Source organism: Narcine bancroftii, chromosome 8 (genome assembly GCF_036971445.1).
Source record: "Narcine bancroftii isolate sNarBan1 chromosome 8, sNarBan1.hap1, whole genome shotgun sequence".
NCBI lineage: Eukaryota > Metazoa > Chordata > Chondrichthyes > Torpediniformes > Narcinidae > Narcine > Narcine bancroftii.
In genome coordinates, this window is record NC_091476.1 from 46,200,508 (window position 1) to 46,221,381 (window position 20,874).

Here is a 20,874-nt window from a genome sequence, read left to right on the forward strand (position 1 = left end):
ATTAGGTTCATGGAGTCTCTCAATAGAACAATTTCATTGTTCCACTCATTTTACTATAGTCTGCTCATTATTCCATATGCTCGTCCTCTTTAGTTCTTTTGCCACTTTCCTACACCAAGGAGTAATTTACGTTACACAATTATCCCAGGAGTGTTTGTGGGATGAGAGGAAATCACATAGTTGTGGTACAAATGTGCAAACTACAAACAAATAACACCCTTGGTCAGGACTGAACACGAATCACACATGCAGCTGTGGTTCTGCAAGCCATTATTATTGCACAATAAAAGCTTGTTTTGCAAAGCCCTGTGAATGATTTAATTTCATTTTTGTTCTGAATTATAGCTCCATCAGCTGTTTCTCTTATTCTGAGAAGGCGGCCAAAGTTAAATAACATGCATTTACAATTCTCATTAAAAGAAACAGAGCCTCTCGGCGGAAGTATCTTCAATTATACCATTTCCACAGTTCCCTAAATTGTACATTTTTAAAAAATACAACTCTTTGACTGAAGGAATTCCTTATGTCCATCTCAAATTGATGCTGCTTTACGCTGAAACCATGCCCTCTAGTTCTTGGATTCTCCCATTCAGGAAAAGGTCTTCACAACATTCTCCTGTCAATCCCCTCAGTACTGTTTCCTGTTAGACTTGCACTTGATCTATACTGCCTCCAAAGCAAATGTTACCTGCCTTAAATAATACAACCAAATTGTATGCAGTATACCAGTTGTGGTCTAAGCAATGACCTATACATTTACAGCAAAATCTTCCAACTTTGTCCTCCATCCACACAAATTCAAACAGACAAATATAAATCTGACTAACAGGTTATGTATGATTTGTTCATTCAAATTGTATCTTTTTAAAATACAAATATATTTTAGTCTAAAATGTGATAACTAATTGTGTTCTTTAGAAATTATGTCACAAATATAAAGATTACACATCTAGCAAAGATGGGAATATTACAAGTTCATGCATTCAATAAATGTGCTACAATGTGTTTTAAAATGTATTATACATGGCCCATCAGAATTTCTAAACTTCCAGCATCCAAACCTGGTTTTCCCCACACTGCGAAAGGCTTTCAAATACGATTCCACAATAACCGAAAAACAACTTTCTTATTAACAAGCTTAAAAGAGATATCCTACAACTGCATAAAGTGCCATCTGAACATGACAGATACATATTTTCACATGTAAATATAAAATTCCATGATAAACTATTTATTTTCAATAGATAAGTTACAAAAGTTAATTCACACTTTAAAATATGACAATTTTGTGTTTTAATTTGTAACAATGTAATCCAAAAATAATTTATCTTATGAACAATAAAAAGGTTAGTAACCCCGCTATTCACTTCAGTGCTTCCAAAGCACATTGTGCAAAGTACTCACAGCAGACAGCAAGCATCCTCCTCGCAGAGTGAAACAAAGCTGGTGATAATTGGCCACATTTTAACTATTTACCAAACTGCAAACAAAATGTTAAAGTGAGTCTGAGGTAGATGGTTCCTTCTACAAATTTATCATTTTTTATTTTATTCAAAACGTAAAAATCACATTTGTTTCCCTATCCACCCATGGCTTGATCATGTGCCGAAGAAGGCACCATATGTGAACGATGGTAAAATATAACCCTCAGGGAAAGTTTCAATAGGATGAACAAAGGGAGCTAAATGGCAATCATCAATCCTTCCTTTCTACCTTTAATGCTCACTATATCTACTTCTAAAGGCAATGGCCCCATAGTATTAGCAGAACTCTTCAACCAGTCTTTCAGGACCCTGCTCCACAAGGCTGCAACAACACTGCCATTTCAGTTGGATGACAGGATGCTTAACTCAAACAAGTTACAAGTAGTCCATGTGCTGGCCAGTCTGATAGGGCAATATTGTTGTTCCTAATCATAGAGTTAGACTATCTATTACTGATATGGTTGGTTTGTCCTGCCAGTGACCTTGAAGTTACATCTTCCAGTACTCTTTCTAGTTGCTGGATTAACACACGTCTTTTAAATCTGGGGAATAAAATGAACATCAATTAGAAAGATTTTTTAAAAAAGGTACTTTTAATATTACATTTAACAGAACTAAATGTCTATGAAAATTCAAAATATCAAAAACAGAAAATCTTAATTGCATTATGATTTTTACTACCTGCATTTCCCTAATGACAGATGATGAAGAATTTCTTGCTTTGCCTCGATTCTTCCTTGAACACAGGCATTACATCTGTGGGTTTCCAAAATGCTATGATCTTTCCAGAATCGAGGGACCTTTGGAAGCTCACAACCAATTAAGCCTACAATTTTACTTTGCAATTTGTTTTGTTGAAATTAAATCAATTGGCACATGAAACGACGTTTTTCTATGACTGGACAAATATGAATGAATTCAGAGAAGTGTGCTTTCAGCTGGCGGGAAGCAAGAGGAGTGCTGTTGGAGGAGGCTGGTGGGAAGCAGAAGGGTGCTGTTGGAGGAGGCTTGTGTGCTCAGCCTTGTCAAAAAGGCAAAGCAGATCGAGAGGGAAAAGCAAGATTTGTTTACCTTTGTCACAGTCACCCAGGATATAATTGACTTTGAACGGAGATGTTGCATTATAGTAGGGGCAAAAACCCCTTGGGAGGGATTCCAACTTGGAATTCTGGACAGGATGAACAAGAATCTGAGGCTAAAATATATTCAAGGTTTCTATAAAGGAAATGGAAGATGGAAAAAGTATGGGAGTAAGAAAGCTAAACACACTGGTAGAGGAACTCAGCGGGTCAAGCAGCATCAATGAGAGAACCGATGTTTGCTGTTTTGAGCTAAAAGCCTTTATCGAGATGAGAAATGTTAACAAAACCAGTGTCAATATGACTTTTGGAAGGGGTGGGACAGGTATTCCACATGGGGGAAAGGTTAGGACAAGAGGAACCCTATTGGTTTCCTGTTTGTAGGGAAGGGGACCAAGAGCTTCAAAGCTGGGATACTTACAGTGGAGTAGTAAACTGGAGACACACAGGAAACATTCCTAAGAGATAGATTGAGTGAACTTGATCTTTTTTCCTTGCATCAATGGAGGGGGAAGGCTTGGGGTGACCTGACAGAGGTAGACAGGATGACGAGAAGCACTGATCATGAGGATGAACAGGGAGCATAGTTTTAAGACGACTGGGTGTAAATACAGGAGGATGCAAGAGGCAAGTTCTTCAGAAAGAATACACTGCTGGCAATGGTGGTGGAGGCAGGGACAATGGGATCTTTAGAAATGGAGAGTTACGCAGTTGGTAATTCTAGTCAGCTTGTCAGGTAGGTTATTAGGTCGACACAATGCTGTAGACGTTTTGTTCTATAGGGCTTTAGATCAAATTGTCAACCACTCTTTTACCCCTCTAATACTGCTTGACCTACTAAGGTCATCCAAAAGAGTGTTTAGCTTCAGATTCCAGCATAAGCAATCTTCTGTGCCTCTGGGCACTTTGGAAAATTGATAGAACAGACCAAACTCTGTATGACCAGCCCCAACCATAAAAAGGCCAGTTTTATTCTATCCTCACCATCCTTCTGTCATTTCTCTGCCTCCCAGAATTGAGTGCAAATAAATGAGAAACACAAAATCTGTAGATGCCACAATCTTGAGCAAACAATGAGTTGGACAGACTCAGCAGGTCAGGCAGGATCCATGGAGAGAAATGGTCAGTCAACATTTTGGGTCGAGACTCTTTATCAAGACTAAAGTGGGAAGGGGTGAGAGCAAGTACATGAAAGGGTGAAAGCAGCTAAGAAGTGATAGGAAAGCAACTACTGGAAGTGGAGATGGTTAGAGGCAAAGGTAAGAAAAGGAGTTAAATAAAAGACAAAAACAATGGAACTAGATAAGAGGTGGGGAGTACCTAAAAGTAGGAAAAAAAACAATATTCATGCTATTGGGTTTCAGGTTCTCTGTGGAGGAAAAATAATTAATGATTCCTCAAGTATACATATGGCTTCACCCTGGCAATGGATGAGGCCGAGAACAGATGCTGACTGACATCTCTCCTTCCCACTTTGTACGATGAAGGGACCTGACCCAAAGTAGTGTCTAACCGTTTCTCCTTATGGATGCTGCATGACCTGCTGAGCTTCTCCAGCAGCTCATTGTTTGCAGTGGAAATAACTGGATCATTCTCATACTGGCCCAGGCATAGTGGGCTTCCGAATCAGGAAAACACTTTATAAACAAAAATGCAGAATACTATTTGGAATAAGTACAATTAGTACTTTACATGGAAACTGTTGTGGACTCAGGATGGTAGGAATGGAAGTGCATCTAACATAGTTGTTGAGGCCAGTTCATTAGATAGATTCAAAAGGAAGTGTTACCCTATGACTGAAGGGATCAAGGGCAATGGAGAGAAAACAGGAATAGGGTGCTGAGGTCACATGATCAACCATAATAGCATTGAAAGGTGGTGCAGGCTCAAAGGGCTGAATGGTCTATCCTTGCACCAATATTTTATGATTCAGACTTTAAGGCCCTGGGAATTCCATCCTATCTATAGACCTCAGTTTTATAAACCTCTATTAGGTCACCCCTCAGCTTCCTATGCTCCAGTGAGAATCCTTACAAGTACAGTCCTTACCAGGTAACATCCTGGCAAATCTCTTCTGTGCTTTCTCTATTGCTGTCAAATCCTTCTTGTATCACAGTGACCAGAAATGAAGTCAATACTACAAATCAGGTCTAACCAACATTTGCAACATGACATCCCAAGTCAATACCTCAACTATGAAGACAAGCATATCAAATACTTTTTCACCACCCTCTCCAGTTGTGTCTCCATTTTCAGTATGCTATGTATTAGAGTGAATGAGGGTTTCAAGACAAACCTGGCAGCTTCTTTGATGGTATTCTGAATAAAATTCCTTTGAATGTCTGATGAACCTTGTATATTCTCCAATAATCTGAAGAGCCTGTTGTAATCTGAAATTATAGAACAATTAGTTGCAAATGGAACACAGACCCCAAGAAATGCAGGTTGATTATCACCCAGTGTCCAAAGAATCAAAGGGGAGCAGATGGGTATGTGAGAGAGAATCAGCTACAGAGCTATAGGGAAAGAGCAGAATAGAATTCATCAGATGGGGTTGCTCGGTTGGAAGCCAGCGTGAACCCGATGGACTGAATGATTTCCTTCTGTGTCAAAATAATAACATTTTCTACAAATTTTGTTTAACCTCAGTTTAATTGGTGAATTTTAACTGAAAAGCTTTTGTCACACAAAAACTTATTTTTAGTGTTTATTTTATACACAATATATCTGCAGAAATACTGTTCCCAGGCAAGTGGGTAGAAAAGCTAAAAACAAGAGCCCCGGAACCCTACCGATTTCTAAGCCAAACGATGCACAAGTGCATTTGGACAGCTCTTTAATAGATCATTACAATGTGCTAATAAATAATAAACATTCACAGTCAGATCATTCAAATCATCTTAATAAATGGCTGCAATATTAAAGAATAATTAACCAATGTTTCGGGTTTGATGAAACATTAAGTACACTGAACTGCTGAGTTTCTTCAGCATTGTGTTTTAACTCCAACCAGTGCATGCAGATTTCTGAGTTTTACTTCTTATTAAATGGCTGAACATGATTGAAGGGCAGACTGCCTACTTGTTTTAATTTGCATGTTCTTCCAGCACATGACAATCCAGCACAGTTCAGGCCCTTTGAATCAAATTATTGTGCTAACCTATACAAACCTACTCAACAAACTAAACCTTCCCTATCTCACACCCATAACTATTTTTCTTGCATCCTCGTGCCTGTCTAAGAGTCTTTCACCTTGTACAGATATCCTCTGGTGTTTGCTATGTCACCCGGGAAAAAGGTGCTGGCTGTCCACCCATCTATACCTCCCATTATCTAGTAAGTCACCTCTCATCCTTCTTCACTCAGAAAAAAACCCTAGCTCTGTTATCTTGCCTCACAAGACTTGTTCTCCAATCCAGGCAACATTCTGGTATATCTTCTCTACACCCTCTCCATAGATTCCACATCCTTTCTGTAACGAGATGACTAGAACAGTATACAATATTCCAAGTCTATATTGATTATCAAAAAGGTTATGGTACAAGTTTTGATTTGGAATCATATTCTAATTTTTCTTTTGGGTTTAGGTCATTTACATTTAATTTAATTTTTAAAAATTTAAACATACAGCACAGTAACAGGCCATTTTAGCCCACGAGTCCATGCCGCCCAATTATACACAATTAACCTACATCCTCAGTATGTTTTGAACGGTGGATGGAAACTGGAGAAAACTGTGTGAAAACCCACACAGACACAAGGAGAAACAAACTCCTTACAGACAGTGCTGAACCCCAGTCCCATTCATTATGCTGCAAAAGCATTGCGTTAACTGGTAATTTCTGGTAATAAACCAAACACGGGTATAATTTCTAATAAACCTTCCCACATGACCATATGGCAGTGGATATTGTCCATATAGGCTTTTGTAAGGCATTTGATGAGGTTCCTCATGGTTGGGTGATCCAAAAGGTAAAGATCTGTGGAATCCAGAGTGAGGTGATGGTTTGGATTTGGAAACAGCTGGTCCATACACTTGGCCCGTGACAAGTGGTGATGCAATGGTCCTCAGCTATCAGAGTTGGGACCCTGTTGATTGTAGTAAGAGAGGAGGAGAGAGATTGGATGAAAACGTAGGTGGTGGGTTAGTAAATTTGCAGATGACAAAGGTTGGTACAGCTGTCAATGGAGAGGGCTGTCAACAAATGCAACAGATTTAGATCAGATAGATATGGGTAGAGAAACAGCAGTTCAATCCAGACAATTATGAGGTGTTGCTCTTTGGCAAGTCAAATACAAAGGGAATATATAGTTTATAGCAGGACTTAAAATCATTAATAAGCAGAAGAAAGAAAGGCTGAAGGGCCTGTTTGTGTGTGGTAATGTTCAATGGTTCTATAGGAATCTGGAGGTCAAGGTTCATTAATCCTTGAAATTGGCCATACAAGTAAATAGGGTGATAAAGCAAGTAACGTGCTTCCCTTCATTGGGCAGGGCATCAAGGACAAGAGAAAGGAAGTTATGAGGCAGTTGTATTAGGCCAGATTTGGAAAATTGTATGCAATTCTGGTCACCTCTTACAGGAAGGATATGGAGGCTTTGGAGGGGACAAAGGAAGTGACTTATCAAGCTGTTGACTGAATTAGAGAGTTTGACCTATGAGGAGAGGTTGGACAAACTTGAATTATTTTCTCTGGAGTGTTGGAGGCTGAGAAAAGACCTGACAGAGTATTATATAATTAGAAAGGCATTGCTAGGGTAGACTATCAGATTATTTTCCCCAGGATAAAAATGTTCCGAAAAAGAGGACATGCCTTTCAGAAAGAAGGGGAGGATAAATGAAATGAGTGGGAGATTTTTTTTAAAATAAACAGAGTGGTAAGTGATACCAGGAATAGTAGTAGGAACATTAAAAAAATTAAGAGGCTTTTTGATGGACATAAATGTGCAACGAATAGGGTGATATGTATCAAAAGCAAGTTGCAGAGTTTTAATTTAATTTGGGAACCATATTTAGCACAGACTGATGGGCTGAAAGGCATGTCCTGTGCTGCATTGCTCTTTGGTTCTTTATCTGGCAAGAGTGCTGCTTCTCACGTATTTGCCTACATGGGCATCGACTGCCTTATTTGCTGAAGAGTATCAAATAGAATTGAACATGCTTAAGATTGCACATTTACACTTCTGATCTTTATAGAACCTTATAGCAAAGAAATGGGCCCTTCAGCCCTTCCAAACTGTGCTGAACTATTATTTTGCCTAATCCCATTGACTTGCACCTGGACCATGTCCCTCCATACTCCGCCATCCATGTACCTGTCAAATATTTTCTTAAATGACAAATTTGAACCTGCATTTACTAATTCAGATGGGAGCACATTCCACACTCCCACCACTCTCTGTGTGGCACGATTCAAAGAAGATTAGAGACAGAGTAATCTGCCATCTATGTACCTGTCAAATATTTTCTTAAATGACAAATTTGAACCTGCATTTACTAATTCAGATGGGAGCACATTCCACACTCCCACCACTCTGTGTGGCACGATTCAAAGAAGATCAGAGACAGAGTAATTTGAGATGGTTGGTCCTTTGTCACAACTTTGATGAACTTCTGATGTCCTGGAGATGGAATGATTTGCCTCCAGCTATGAGTTGTACAGAACAGGCCCTTTCGATCAGTGCATCTGTGCTGACCAATCTGAGCTTGTTCCACTGCCTGCGTTAAGTCCCTATCCCTCTAAACCTTTCCTATCCTTGCATCTGTCTTTTAAATGTTATAATTGCACTTATATCTACCACCTCCTCTGTCAGGTAATTCAATATACAGAGTAATTTGTGTGAAAATGTTGCCCCTCAGGTTGCATTTAAATCTTCCCCCTACCCCTTACCTTTAACCTATGCCCTTGAGTTTTCATCTCTGCTATTCTGGAGAAAAGACTGACTATTCATCTTATCCATGTCCCCATATAATTTTGTGTGCTGGTACCTCCATAAAGTCACCCCCAGCCTCCAGGGAAGTAAGTTCCAGCCTGTCAACCCTCTCCTAATAAATTTCCTCTAGCCCCGGTAATATTCTTGTGAATCTATTTTTGCACTCTTTCCAGTTTAAGGACATTCTTCCTTGAGCAACCAGAACTGCGCACTGTATTCCAAATATGATCTCACCACGCTCTTGTACAGTGATCATATGACTAACCTGCTCCTGTGAATTCAAGCATCCCAATGTCTTTTTTATCACTGTCTACCTACATCAATACTTTCAGGGGACTATGCATATATCCTTAAGTCTCTCTATTCTCCAACACTCCCCATTGCCCTACCATTTACTGTTCCAGTCCTTCTCTGGTTTGATTTACAAAAAGCAACACCTCACACTCATCAGAACCATCTTCTGACTGGGCAATAATGAATGAGTTTTGATTTTTTGTACCTTATGAACATGTGCAATTTGCCATGTTGTAGGGTCGGAGCTTGGAATTGAGTTTGTTGCACACTCATTTTTTGTTCTACAGCCAAAATATTGTCTGGTATCCAAGCCTTTACAACAAGTAGTACAAGATGGAGAGAATCAAAATGACTGAAGTGCCGGTAAATGGGAAATAGAATAAACATCTAAAAATCAGAATGCCTGAAATCCAGACCACCTGAGAATCTGGACTTCTCAAAATTCTTGACTTTTATGTGCATGTGTAAGTGCCATAGATGTACAGTGGTAACAAGCACTGGAACTCATGGACATGTAAGAAAAATGTTTATTTGATCTTTGTACTTTGTATTTTATATGGAAAAATGTTTAACTAATAAACGATGAAAATGTACCTGTTTTAAATTTTAAAAAGTACTGCCTGAGAATCCTGAAAAGCTGGACCAATCCAATCCCTGAGGAGTCCTGATTTTAGGTTGGTATATAAGGCTGTTTCAGTTCTCTACCAGATGAATCTGTTAAATCTTTACATTATTGTTTCTCACTCTTATGCACTTATGTAGAATTCAAAGATGGCCTCAAAGAAAAAAAAATTCAACTCGCCTGACATCGCAAAACACCTCCCAAAATGCCCCACCAACTCACTCCTCTAATATGCTGATGTCTCCCATTCACTTCCAGAGCATGCTCTACACATTCAATTCCAGACACAGGAATGTATAATTCAATCAAGAAGATTGTGCAGTTGGTCCCAATAATGTATTGATGGCACAGGCAGCAGGAACAATTGCTCACCAATCTGTAAAACCCCCAGTTGTTTAGAAATGAGCAGAAAAGGTCAAAATGACAATAAAATTGTCAACAATGAGCAGAAATATAGACCAATCTGACTAGACAGCCATGTTATGTCTGGAGACTCAATATATTTTTTCACTTTCATATGTCCCAATGTGAAGGAATCAAAATTGTTGCTGCACATTTGTTCAGATGCTTCAAGTAGTCATTTGCAGTATTTCAATATAGCGATCTTGTGCATTTTGACCATTGCTGTAAAGTGTATTTTAACAGTGATCTATAGCAGCTTGCTTAAACTAATTGGCGTTAATTTGGTTAAAGCATTTTTCTCAACCAATCAAATGCTCTGTTGAAATGAACAGAGGCTAAACTGGTAAAGTGAGTTTCCTGCTTTTCACTCATCAGCATTGCATGAGTAGCTACAACATATATTTACCTCTCCCTGGCTTGCGAATCTCCTTCATGACTTTGATCCTGAGCTCTGCGTTATTCCCTTCAACAACTGGATGAACTTGCACTATGTCAGAGGCAAGCAAGGATATGTCTGGATTGCTTTCCTGTGTCACATCTGCTTCATTGTCAGTCTCAGATGGGTTCTCCAAGGAATTCCTCATGACATCTAGCCCAAGTGCATCCTCAATCACATGATTGAGTTCTGGAAGTGTCTGGAAATCACTAGGCAACAGAAGCTCTGGTGATAGTGAAGCAGGTCCTTCATCTGGTGCCATATTCCTTACATCTGTAATTGTTTTATCCAGTGGGTACCATATATCCTTTTCTGTGTTTACTTCATCTGTTGCTACAATGCTTGCATCTAAATGTGAAAGAACAATAAGGGACATTGATTCATATCAACAATATGTATAATATTTTAAAAACATTATTAATGAACACTTTTCCAATAACAAAATTAAGATTTTAAAGGATTAGACTATTTGACTCCAACCCTGGGGCCTGTTCTGCTATTCATTAAGATACTGGTCATTTCTTATATTCATGCAACTTTCCTGCATTGAACTTTATTGCAGGATTTCTTTAGCATCTAAAAATCTATCAGTTCATAAGAACACACAAGTAAATCACACAATTTTGTAGACACCATGGTTGAAGTAAAAACACAAAATGTTGGAGAAGCTCAGCAGGTCAATGTCCTTTATGTAGCAAAGGCAAAGATATCCAGCATTTTGTGTTTTAACAAGAAGCAAGAGAAGGCCATTTGGCCTCCCAGCTGCTCCACCATTCACTCACATCATGACTGGCTTTTTAATCACAGTGCTACCTTCCTGCCATAATGTCCGACAACCAAAATTCCAAAGTCCATCATTTCACACTTATCTGGATTTCTCTGCCCAACTCTGCATCCTGTTGCAACATACACAACCTTCTACACTATCCACAACCTTTGTATCATCTGCAAACACACTGACCCACCCTTCCACTTCATCCAAGACATTTTTTAAAAATCATAGATCAAGAGGCCCAGCAGAACACTGCTAGTTCCTGACATCCAGGCAGAATACTACCCTCTGCTTTCTGCAGGTAAGCCAATGCCAAATCTAAACAGCCAAGGATCCTTGGATCTCAAGCCTCATGATTTTTAGTCAAACACCTCAAACTCCATATACACCTCATCCACTGCCATATCTTTAGTAATTTCCTTTGTCACTTCCATGAAAAGCTTAATTATGCTCATGAGGCACAACCTGCCCCTCACTAAGGGAGTCACGTGGCTGGTTGGGTGGAAACAGCCCTCTCCAGAGAAAAGAAAAAGTGTGAAAAAGCAGAGCTCAATAAACAAAATACTGAAAGAGAAAGATAAAGTTACAAAGAGACAGAAGATGGCACCTAAAAGAGAAAAAGTAAGAATAACAGAGAAAAGGGAAGAAGGAAAATCACTGGAGTAGAAAGAAGGCCTTACCTGCACATCGGAGCAGAGAGCCACCGTAGAGAGGAGCGGTCGATCTCTGGTGTTGGTGAGTTCCTAGAGGAGCGGTGTCCTCCCGACTGGCAGACTCCAAAAATGGCTCTCAGAGCCAAGAAGAGGTGCCCAACTGCGCATGCGCAAGTAAAAGAAAAGGTTAACGCTGACGGGAGGGGGACTCAGCTGAGGAGCGGCCAGCTGAGAGACGCCAGGATCAGGACATTTGGTTGGGGGAAGTAAACAAGAAAGAAGAGTGGTGAGAAAGAGAATGAAGGGCTGGAAGAGGGTGAGTGGCAACGGGACGACCTGTGGCAGGGGGCCCAGCAGCGGGTTGACCCGCGGCAGGGGGCCTAGAAGCGGGTCGACCTCCGGCAGGAGGTCCAACAACAGGAGACACAGCAGCTGGAGGCCCAGCAAGGATAGAGAACCAGCTCACCAGAGAAGGATGAAGATACACAGATACAAAGAGAATAAGATGACACAGTCATAGATAGAGACACAGAAGAAGAGGAGGAAGAAGACCAAGAATTTCAAAGGATAGAAGGACAAAGTTTAGATAAAGCCTTTTTCGAAGAACAAATGAGGTCATTAAAAGAATGGCTACCATTAGAATTTAGTTCAATCAAAAGAAAAATGAAAAGAGCTGAAGACAGAATGCAAAGCTTAGAGTTGGTCATGACTGAAATAGGGAAAAGAGTAGAAAATGTGGAGGAACGAGAAGCTGCTGTAGAAATGGAGATAAACGATTTAAGAGGGAAGTTGGAAGAGAGCGGGAAAAAAAATTAAAGAGGCAAGATTTATTGTCACAGAAAATTGATGTATTGGAAAACTACAGAAGGCAAAACATCAAAAATAGTTGGCCTGAAAGAAGGCAAAGAAGGGTCATATATGAAGGAATTTATAAAAGGATGGATCCCGAAGGTGCTGGGAATGACAGATTCACATGAAGAAATAGAAATCGAAAGGGCACATAGAACGCTAGTACTGAAACCGCCACCACATCAAAAACCGAGATCCATATTGGTAAAATTTCTAAGATATACGACAAGAGAAAACATACTGGAGCAGGCAAGAAAAAAGGTAGAGAAGACAATAAGCTGTTGGAATATAAGAGACAAAAAATATTTTTTTACCCGGACATAAGCTTTGAACTTTTAAAGAAGAGGAAGGAATTCAATACAGCAAAAACAATCTTATGAAAGAAAGGATATAACTTTATATTAAGACATTCAGCAGTACTCAAAGTATTCATTCCTGGGGAACGGAATAGACTGTTCTCGGACCCAAAGAAAGCCCAAGAATTTGCTGAACATTTGCAGGACAGGAGAAGAGAGGAGGAGGAGTGACAAGAAGGATGACCAGCAAGAAAATATACAAAAATATGTAAAAATATAAAGTAAAGATAATGTATATATAAAAATTTAAAGATGGATAAAAGGGAAGAAGGAAAAAAAGAGAGCTTTGTTATAAGTATAGGAAAATAATGTTCTCTGGGGGGCTGGGGGTGGGAGAATAATGGTCACTGCGAAATCGGTTGACACTTGCGAGTAAGTTCGCAAACCGAATGGAAAGGGGAGTTGTGGTTGCCATCAAGGGACAGGAGGCAATCCAAGGAGGGGAGGTTCATTTGGGGTTAAAGGGTTATTGCTTGTGGGGATTGTTGGCGTATTTCATGTCTTAAATGTGTGGTCATATATTGAGATTAAAAAGGAAAACTTAAAAAACAGTAATGGGGAAAAAAAAGGGATGGAGGTGGTGAAGAGGCAGAAAAGTGAAAATAAAAATATAAGATGGCTATGTTGGACCATATGACTATAAACATTAACGGAATATATAACCAAGTTTAAGTGTATCCCATTGGAAAAAAAAGAATCACATATAATTTAAAAGACAAAGTTATAATGATTAAAAAACCTGGGAACCATATATGGAACATAACAGAAAGAGCAGGCCCAGGACCACCACCTCCTAAAATGATAAACACAATAAGATTTAATGCGAATAAGTAGATGATACATCTTTCTTGTTTGAATTTCTTTTGTATAAAGATATTGTTTTATTGTAATTTATATGTCCAATATTTACTGTTTTTGGAGGCGGGTGGGAAGGGGGAGATGAAGTGAAAAAAAGAAAATGTCACTGTGAATATTTAAAGAGATACATCTGTAAATATATTGGTTGATATGGTTCATAGTGCGCTAAATAAAGAATTACAAAAAAACCCTGCCCCTCACTGTGCCATGCTGACTCCTTCTCTAAATGCTCATAGATCCTGTTCCTAAGAATCCTCTCCAATAGTTTTCACCACCACTAATGCAAGAGATGCACTGGTCTTTAATTTACAGGATTCTCCCTTTACCTTTCTTTAAAAAGGCACATTAGCCATTCTTAAATCCTCCAGTACCTCTTCTGTGGCCAGGGAGGCCACAAAGATCATTGTCACACTTCAGCAATCTTTTCCATTGCTTCCTGGGGTATATCCATTCCGGTCCCGGGGACATATCTATCTGAATATTTTTAAGATCCAGCTCTTCCTTTTTTTCTTTTTGTTCTAGACTGACCTGACATTCACCAAGGTCCTTCTCCCCTGTGAAGCAAAGTATAAATTTAAGACCTCCCATATCTACAGACACATCCCCTCCCTCTTTATCCCTAATTGGTCCTACCCTCACTCTGATCATTGTATTTATTCCTCTTGTATGTATAGAACGCTTTAGGATTTACCTTAATCCTGCTTGTCAAGGTCTTCTCGTACGCCTTTCCAGCTTTTCTATCCTTTTTTTCAGCTCATTTTCGGCTACCATATAATTAAAATACAGAACGCACAGTACAGGTCCTTTGACCCTCGACATTGTGCCAGCCTACATATCCCAACCCAAAAGAACCAAATCCCTTCCTTTCACGTAACCCTCTATTTTTCTTTCACTCATGTGCCTGAGTCTCTTAAATGCCCCAAATGTTTCAACTTCTACCATAGGATAAAAGCATTCTAGGCACTTATAAGTCTATGTAAAATAACATCGAAGTCTTATGGGCTCTCCTTGACCGTTGCTTTCTAAACCTTATGTGTGCTTCCTGACTAGTTGTCCATCTCTTTTTATCAACCATGACATGTTTATTCTATCTTTTCCCTGTCTTATTGGGACAAACCTATCCAGGGACCACCCCCCCCCCCCACCCCCCACCATATGTGGTACCGAAACATCCTCCAATTTTTGCTATGCTTTACCAGAGAACAGTTTACTCCCAAATTGTTCCCAATTTAGTTCCCAAGTTCCTGCCTTATCTCATGGTTTTCAGTTGGTTGTTTTTCCAGACTCTTTTGTGCAGTCTTCCAAAGGCGCTATTTGCCTTGGCGAGTCTGTTGTCTATCTTGTTGTCGATCCTTGCATCCGATGAAATGGTGCAGCCGAGATAGGTAAACTGGTTGACCGTTTTGAGTTTTGTGTGCCCGATGGAGATGTGGGGGGGCTGGTAGTCATGGTGAGGAGCTGGCTGATGGAGGACCTCAGTTTTCTTCAGGCTGACTTCCAGGCCAAACATTTTGGCAGTTTCCGCAAAACAGGATATTAACCCTTCTCTAATCACTTTCCCATTTTGATGTCTCCGATCCTTGACAATAGCTATGCTAAAGGTCAGGGAGTTGTCACTGTCTGTGAAATGCTCACCCACCAAGACAGCCTTGTCTTTTTTCATTCATACCATGAGGAAGCGATCAGGCCCAAAATGTCAGTAATGTATATTTATCTCCTATGCACGGTGTGAGACCAGCTGTGCTCCTCCAGCATTTATGCATTTTGACTACAATCACAGCATCTGGAGACTTTTGTGCTTCACCAAATTTGACTTGTGTGCAATTCTGATTTTGGGTGTGGAGGCTTTGGAAAGGGTACAGAAAAGATTGAACAGGATGTTGTCTGGATTAGGGAATAAGAATTATAAGGAGAGATAGGACAAATTTGGGTTGTTTTTTTTTTCTGGAGCAAAGGTGAAGGAAGATCTTATAGAAGTTTATGAAATTAGGAGAGATAAAGATGGGGTAGAAATTCAGAATTTTTTTATAGGAAAAATGTCACATGACCTTGAGGGGAAGGGGAGAGCTTAAAGTAACTGTGTGGGGCAAGTTGTGTTTTTATTTAACTAAGAGTGATAGGTACCTGGAACAGGCTGCCAGGGGTAGAGATGGTGGAAGGAGAATCTAGTCTCATTTTGGAGGTTTCAGGATAGACACACAATTACACAGGGCACAGAGGGTAATGTATCATGTGCAAATCTCTCGGTGCCTGCCCCATTGACCTCCGCCAGTGGGCTGATATCGCCTCCAACCGTGCATCTTGGCGCCTCACAGTTCGGCGGGCAGCAACCTCCTTGGAAGAAAACCGCAGAGCCCACCTCACTGACAAAAGGCAAAGGAGGAAAAACCCAACACCCGACCCCAACCCACCAATTTTCCCCTGCAGCCGCTGCAACCGTGTCTGCCTGTCCTGCGTCGGACTTGTCAGCCACAAACGAGCCTGCAGCTGACGTGGACATTACCCCTCCATAAATCTTCGTCCACGAAGCCAAACCAAAGAAAAAAAAGTAGCATAGACATAGTTTAATTTAACATCATGCTCAACACAAATGTCATAGATTCCAAGGCCTGTACCTGTGCTTGTACTTTTCCTTCTTCTATTAGGGTTGTATTGACAGTGGCTTAAATGACTCCCTACAACATGACCATTCTCAGATTCTGCTGATTCATAGGTGTATCAACTTAAAACGTGATAACCATCATCCTATATCTCTGTGTGGATGTGTCGCTTCGGATTAGATTGCTAAATCGCTGCTAAAAGCAGGAATCAGCAGCGAGCCATACCATTTCTAACACTACAATAATGGAAGGCCCTTTACCATTCTGTACTTCCAGAGGCTTTTCAGGGCAGCCATGGGATTGGATTTCTGCAGTCACAGATCCTTTTTCTCCAATGTGATTAATGGCAGGTGGAGTTTGAGGTCGTCGCAGTGATGGTGACCAGCCACGTCTTCTCTTTAGTGATCCTGGCATGTTGGGCTCTCCAGGTCGTTTGACTTTGTTCTGTGGGCCTGCAACAAACTCATCTGCCTCATCGATCATCATTCCCTAACAATAGAAGGCAAAATTTAATTATAGCAATACAAAAAAGGTGACGAGATCCCATGAAGAGGTTAACCAGAACAACAAACAACATGGTTTGTCCCGGTAGACCCAATGTTTTTGCATTTTCACTGAACTTGTATCATCTTACCTCGACTCCATTCTCGACCCCCCCCAATCCCAGTCTAGTCCATCCTCACCTGCATCTGCCATTCCTCACATGCCCTCCATCATTTCAACAACTTCCAATTCCCTAAACTCGACTGCCTCATATTCACTATGGATATCCAATCTCTATACACTTCCATCTCCTATACCTAATGTCTCAAAGCCCTTTGTGTCTTTCTTAACAACAGACCCAACCAGTCCCCCTCCACCACCACCCTCCTCTGGCAGAATTTGCTCTCACCCTCAATACCTTCCCTTTTGACTCATCCCACTTTTTCTAAATCAAAGGGGTAGCTCTGGGTCCCTGCATGGGTCCCAGCTATGCCTGCCTTTTTGTTGGCTATGTGGAACAATCCATCCCAAATAGGATACCAAAATGCTATGGCCAGTCCCAAATTTGAAATGATCTTATAGTCCATGCAGGTCATTTTGTTCGGGCTCTTTGCATTATAATTTCACACATGCTCCCATCCCTTAAGCTTGCTACATTTAACTAGAAGCTTAAAAACCCGGAAATCCATTCACAATAGCCTACCTTCTTGTCTTGCTTGAAAGGATTCCCAAACGTGTGGAGCCGTTTAGGTTGGTCTGGGTCAATTTCACGAAGAGGAGGAGGCATAAGTTTCAAGTATTCTTGATAGTTGCCCATCTGTGCCACAGGAATACTGTGCAAATAATCTGAAATAAAGGTAGTATTAAATTGCTACAATGCCTGTCTGTCAGTTGTAATAATAAACATTTGATTCCAACATCATAGAATGAATTATACAAATATTTTTAAATTCACTTTCATGACATGATTATTTTAATGTCAGCAGCACTTTATCAGATTGCATCCCAATCAAGCAACTCAATTCATATTCAGAATTGGATAAAATCAGATAAACCTGGGTTCTTGTTGGTGGTCCAGTTTGCCACATTTGACAGCATGCTAATTAAGGACTCAGCAATGCAGTCAGGTTTCTCAGGTGTTCCATCTAAAATATCTTACTAGCAGATATCCTACTGACACCAACCAACAAGGAAATTATCCCATGAAATTCCTGAGGAATGTTGGCACTTAGGCAAAGTTACATTGCGCTGTCCAGAGGATTATCCAACAGATCAGACAGGTAACTAGCCCATGGAATTTCCATGTGCTTCTTCCTGGAGGGTCTTCTGACCAGCAAGGTTGAAAGTAATTTCCCCAAGTCAATCAAAGTTAGCTTTGTGTGAACACAAATGACATACAAAGGGCATAGCTTTCAATTAGCTCTCTTGAACACCTTGCCTCCTTTGGGCATACCTGGGGTGGCCCCTTCTTCTGGCCTTTCCCCCCCCCCGCCCTGAAAACATACCCTAGTTCCACTCCAGGTTGTGAGCCCTGGGTGACACTGAAGAGTCATTTGCAAGATGAGTGCCAGTACAAAGTAGGGGGTGATTGTGATGCATACCTAGAAAGGAATGTTGTCCCTTATCCTTATTATTAAATTATGTAGTTAAGTGGGATACCCTGACTGCTAGTTAGTGAGGCACGGCTGGTACTGTTTGTTTCTTCTGCACGTTTAAGCATGGGAACTGAGTGTAGTCGCGATCTGCGTGTTTAAGAGAACTGCAATTAAAAGCAAACTGCACTTTTAATTATGGGAACTGCGAGTAGTTTCAATATCAGGAGTAACAAGTATTGGCTGTTTAGCTGCATCCACATGAAATGTGTGTGGTTTTTTTGTCATGTGTTGCAAATTCCCCTGCGTGTAAATAAAGATTCTTGTTCGTGGTTAAACTGTGTTCAGACTCGTTACTTCTTGGACCCTCCGAACTTGTTCTCCTCATCACAATGTGACACAGTAAATCGAGGTGTTGGAGATAGGAGGGAAAGGCTGTACCCATCAGCCCAACTCATCCATGCCTATCCAAGCTGGCATATGTCTGGAATTGGTCCATATACTTGCAAGCCATTCCTATCTTATAACATTACAGCACTGTACAGGCCCTACGGCCCACGATTTTGCACCACCTATGTCAACCTGCTCTGCAGCAACCCAATTGTTCCCAACCTCACACCCATATTCCTCTATTATTCTTGCATCTATGTGCATATCTAAGAATCTTTAATATGCTCCTATTGCACCAGCCTCCACTATCACCCCTGGCAATGAACTCCAGGCACCCACTGCTCTGTGTATAAAAAAAACTTACCTTGACATCTCCACGAAACATTCCTCACTCACCTGAAACAGATGTTCTCTTTTATTTGCCACTGTCATCCTGGGAAAATAATGCTGGCTATCCACCCTACCCACATTTCTCATAATTTGTAGACCTCTAAGTCATTTCTCATCCTTCTTTGCTCCAAAGAGAAATTAAACACATTCTCCAATCTAGGCAACATCCTGGTAAATCTCCTCTGCACCCTCTCCAAAGCCTCCACATCTTTCCTGTCATGAGGCAACTAGAAATGACACAATATTCTGTATGATCTATTGTAATGGAGAGGCAGCATCCACTACCTGGTGGCGCTGCTGCACTCCTGTTCAGAGGACACACTAACTGACAATCAAGGTCAAAGACTCACCCCAAGCCATTAAGGTGACCCTTGCTATTGGCCCACCTAAATCACCAGGTGCTGCAGTCCAGGCAGCCTGCCTAAACTCAGCCCTGACCTTCACCTAATTGGCCCAGGTGAATCATCTCAGCTGACCCCTGCTGAACCCCTGCACATGGCTTTGAGCCATTGGCCACAGCAGCAAATGGGGCCCAGACTGGCCCGAGTGATTGGCCCCCCCAATACTGCCTGAAAAACTATAAAGGACTTGGTTCTGCCTCTTTGTACTCCTTGTGGCTCGCAAGTAGTATCTTTCACACTGGGTTGCGGTGAGTCTCTAGGGCAGGTAGCAAGAGCAGAGTCCATACTGGTCAAAGGATGGGGGCACGTAGTATCACCTTGATCCTGATTGCTGAATGTGTTCATGTAATTTCCCCCAGTCTTCTGTCAGTTTCTCCCTCGTTATCCAAAGTGTACACTTACCCCTTGCGTATTGTGTGTGTATGTGTGTCGAGGTTTGCCTAACATATTGACCCTGTAGTCCCGTTTGCATCCCCCAAATAAACATGTGCTTTGTACTTCAACTTTGATCTGGTTCTTAACCTATGGGACCCACCCAAACCCAAACAACATCTATCCAGAGTTTTGTAGAGCTGCAATGTTACCTCAGGCCTCTTGAACTCAATCCCCATCTAATGAAGGCCAGCATGCCAAAAGGGCTTTAATTACTGTCAATCTGCATGGCAACCTTAAGAAATCTATGGATTTAGACCCCAAGGTCCCTCTGTTCTACCACACTGTTAAGAATCCTGCCATTAACCATGCACTCGACCTTCAAGTTCCATGTTCCAAAATGCATCACTTAACACTTATTCTGACTGAACTCCATCTGCCATTTCTTCGCCTAACTATATTGTTTTGATCCAGTTGTAAACTTTGACAATCTTCTATTAACACCTCCATCCTTTATGTCATCTGCAAACTTACTGATGCATCCTTCCACTTCATTGTCTAGGGCATTTATAAAAATCAGAAAAAGCTAGTTATTGACCTTCAAGCAGATTACGTTCCATCTACTACAATCCTCTGGTTCATCAGGAAGGCCAATTAGGAATCCACACAGCCAAGGTTCCAGTAGGAATCCACCATGGAGGACCTTGTCAAATGCCTTACTAAAATCCATATACACTTGTCATACCTACATCAATTTCTTGTCACTTCAAAAATAAACTCAATTTGGCTCATGCGGAACAACCTGCTCCTCACAAAGCTATGATATCCCTGAGAAGTCTGTGAAACTGAGAACACCAAGGGCACACAAACAGGCCATTTGGCCCTTCTCGTCTGTGCCAAACTATTA

The 20,874-nt window shown here is 40.8% G+C and overlaps 1 protein-coding gene across 1 annotated transcript in view; it reads right to left on the reverse strand.

Moving 5' to 3' along the window:
* Positions 1-1,269: 1,269 nt before the first annotated feature.
* The window catches only part of LOC138740643 (integrator complex subunit 6-like), a 133,354-nt gene continuing 113,749 nt past the window's right edge, over positions 1,270-20,874 (reverse strand). Inside the window, 6 exon segments of the mRNA XM_069893569.1 lie at positions 1,270-2,026; positions 4,860-4,953; positions 10,222-10,599; positions 14,111-14,293; positions 16,600-16,828; positions 17,526-17,668. Of these exon segments, the coding sequence (XP_069749670.1) occupies positions 1,927-2,026; positions 4,860-4,953; positions 10,222-10,599; positions 14,111-14,293; positions 16,600-16,828; positions 17,526-17,668 (1,127 nt within the window). The 3' untranslated portion in view covers positions 1,270-1,926.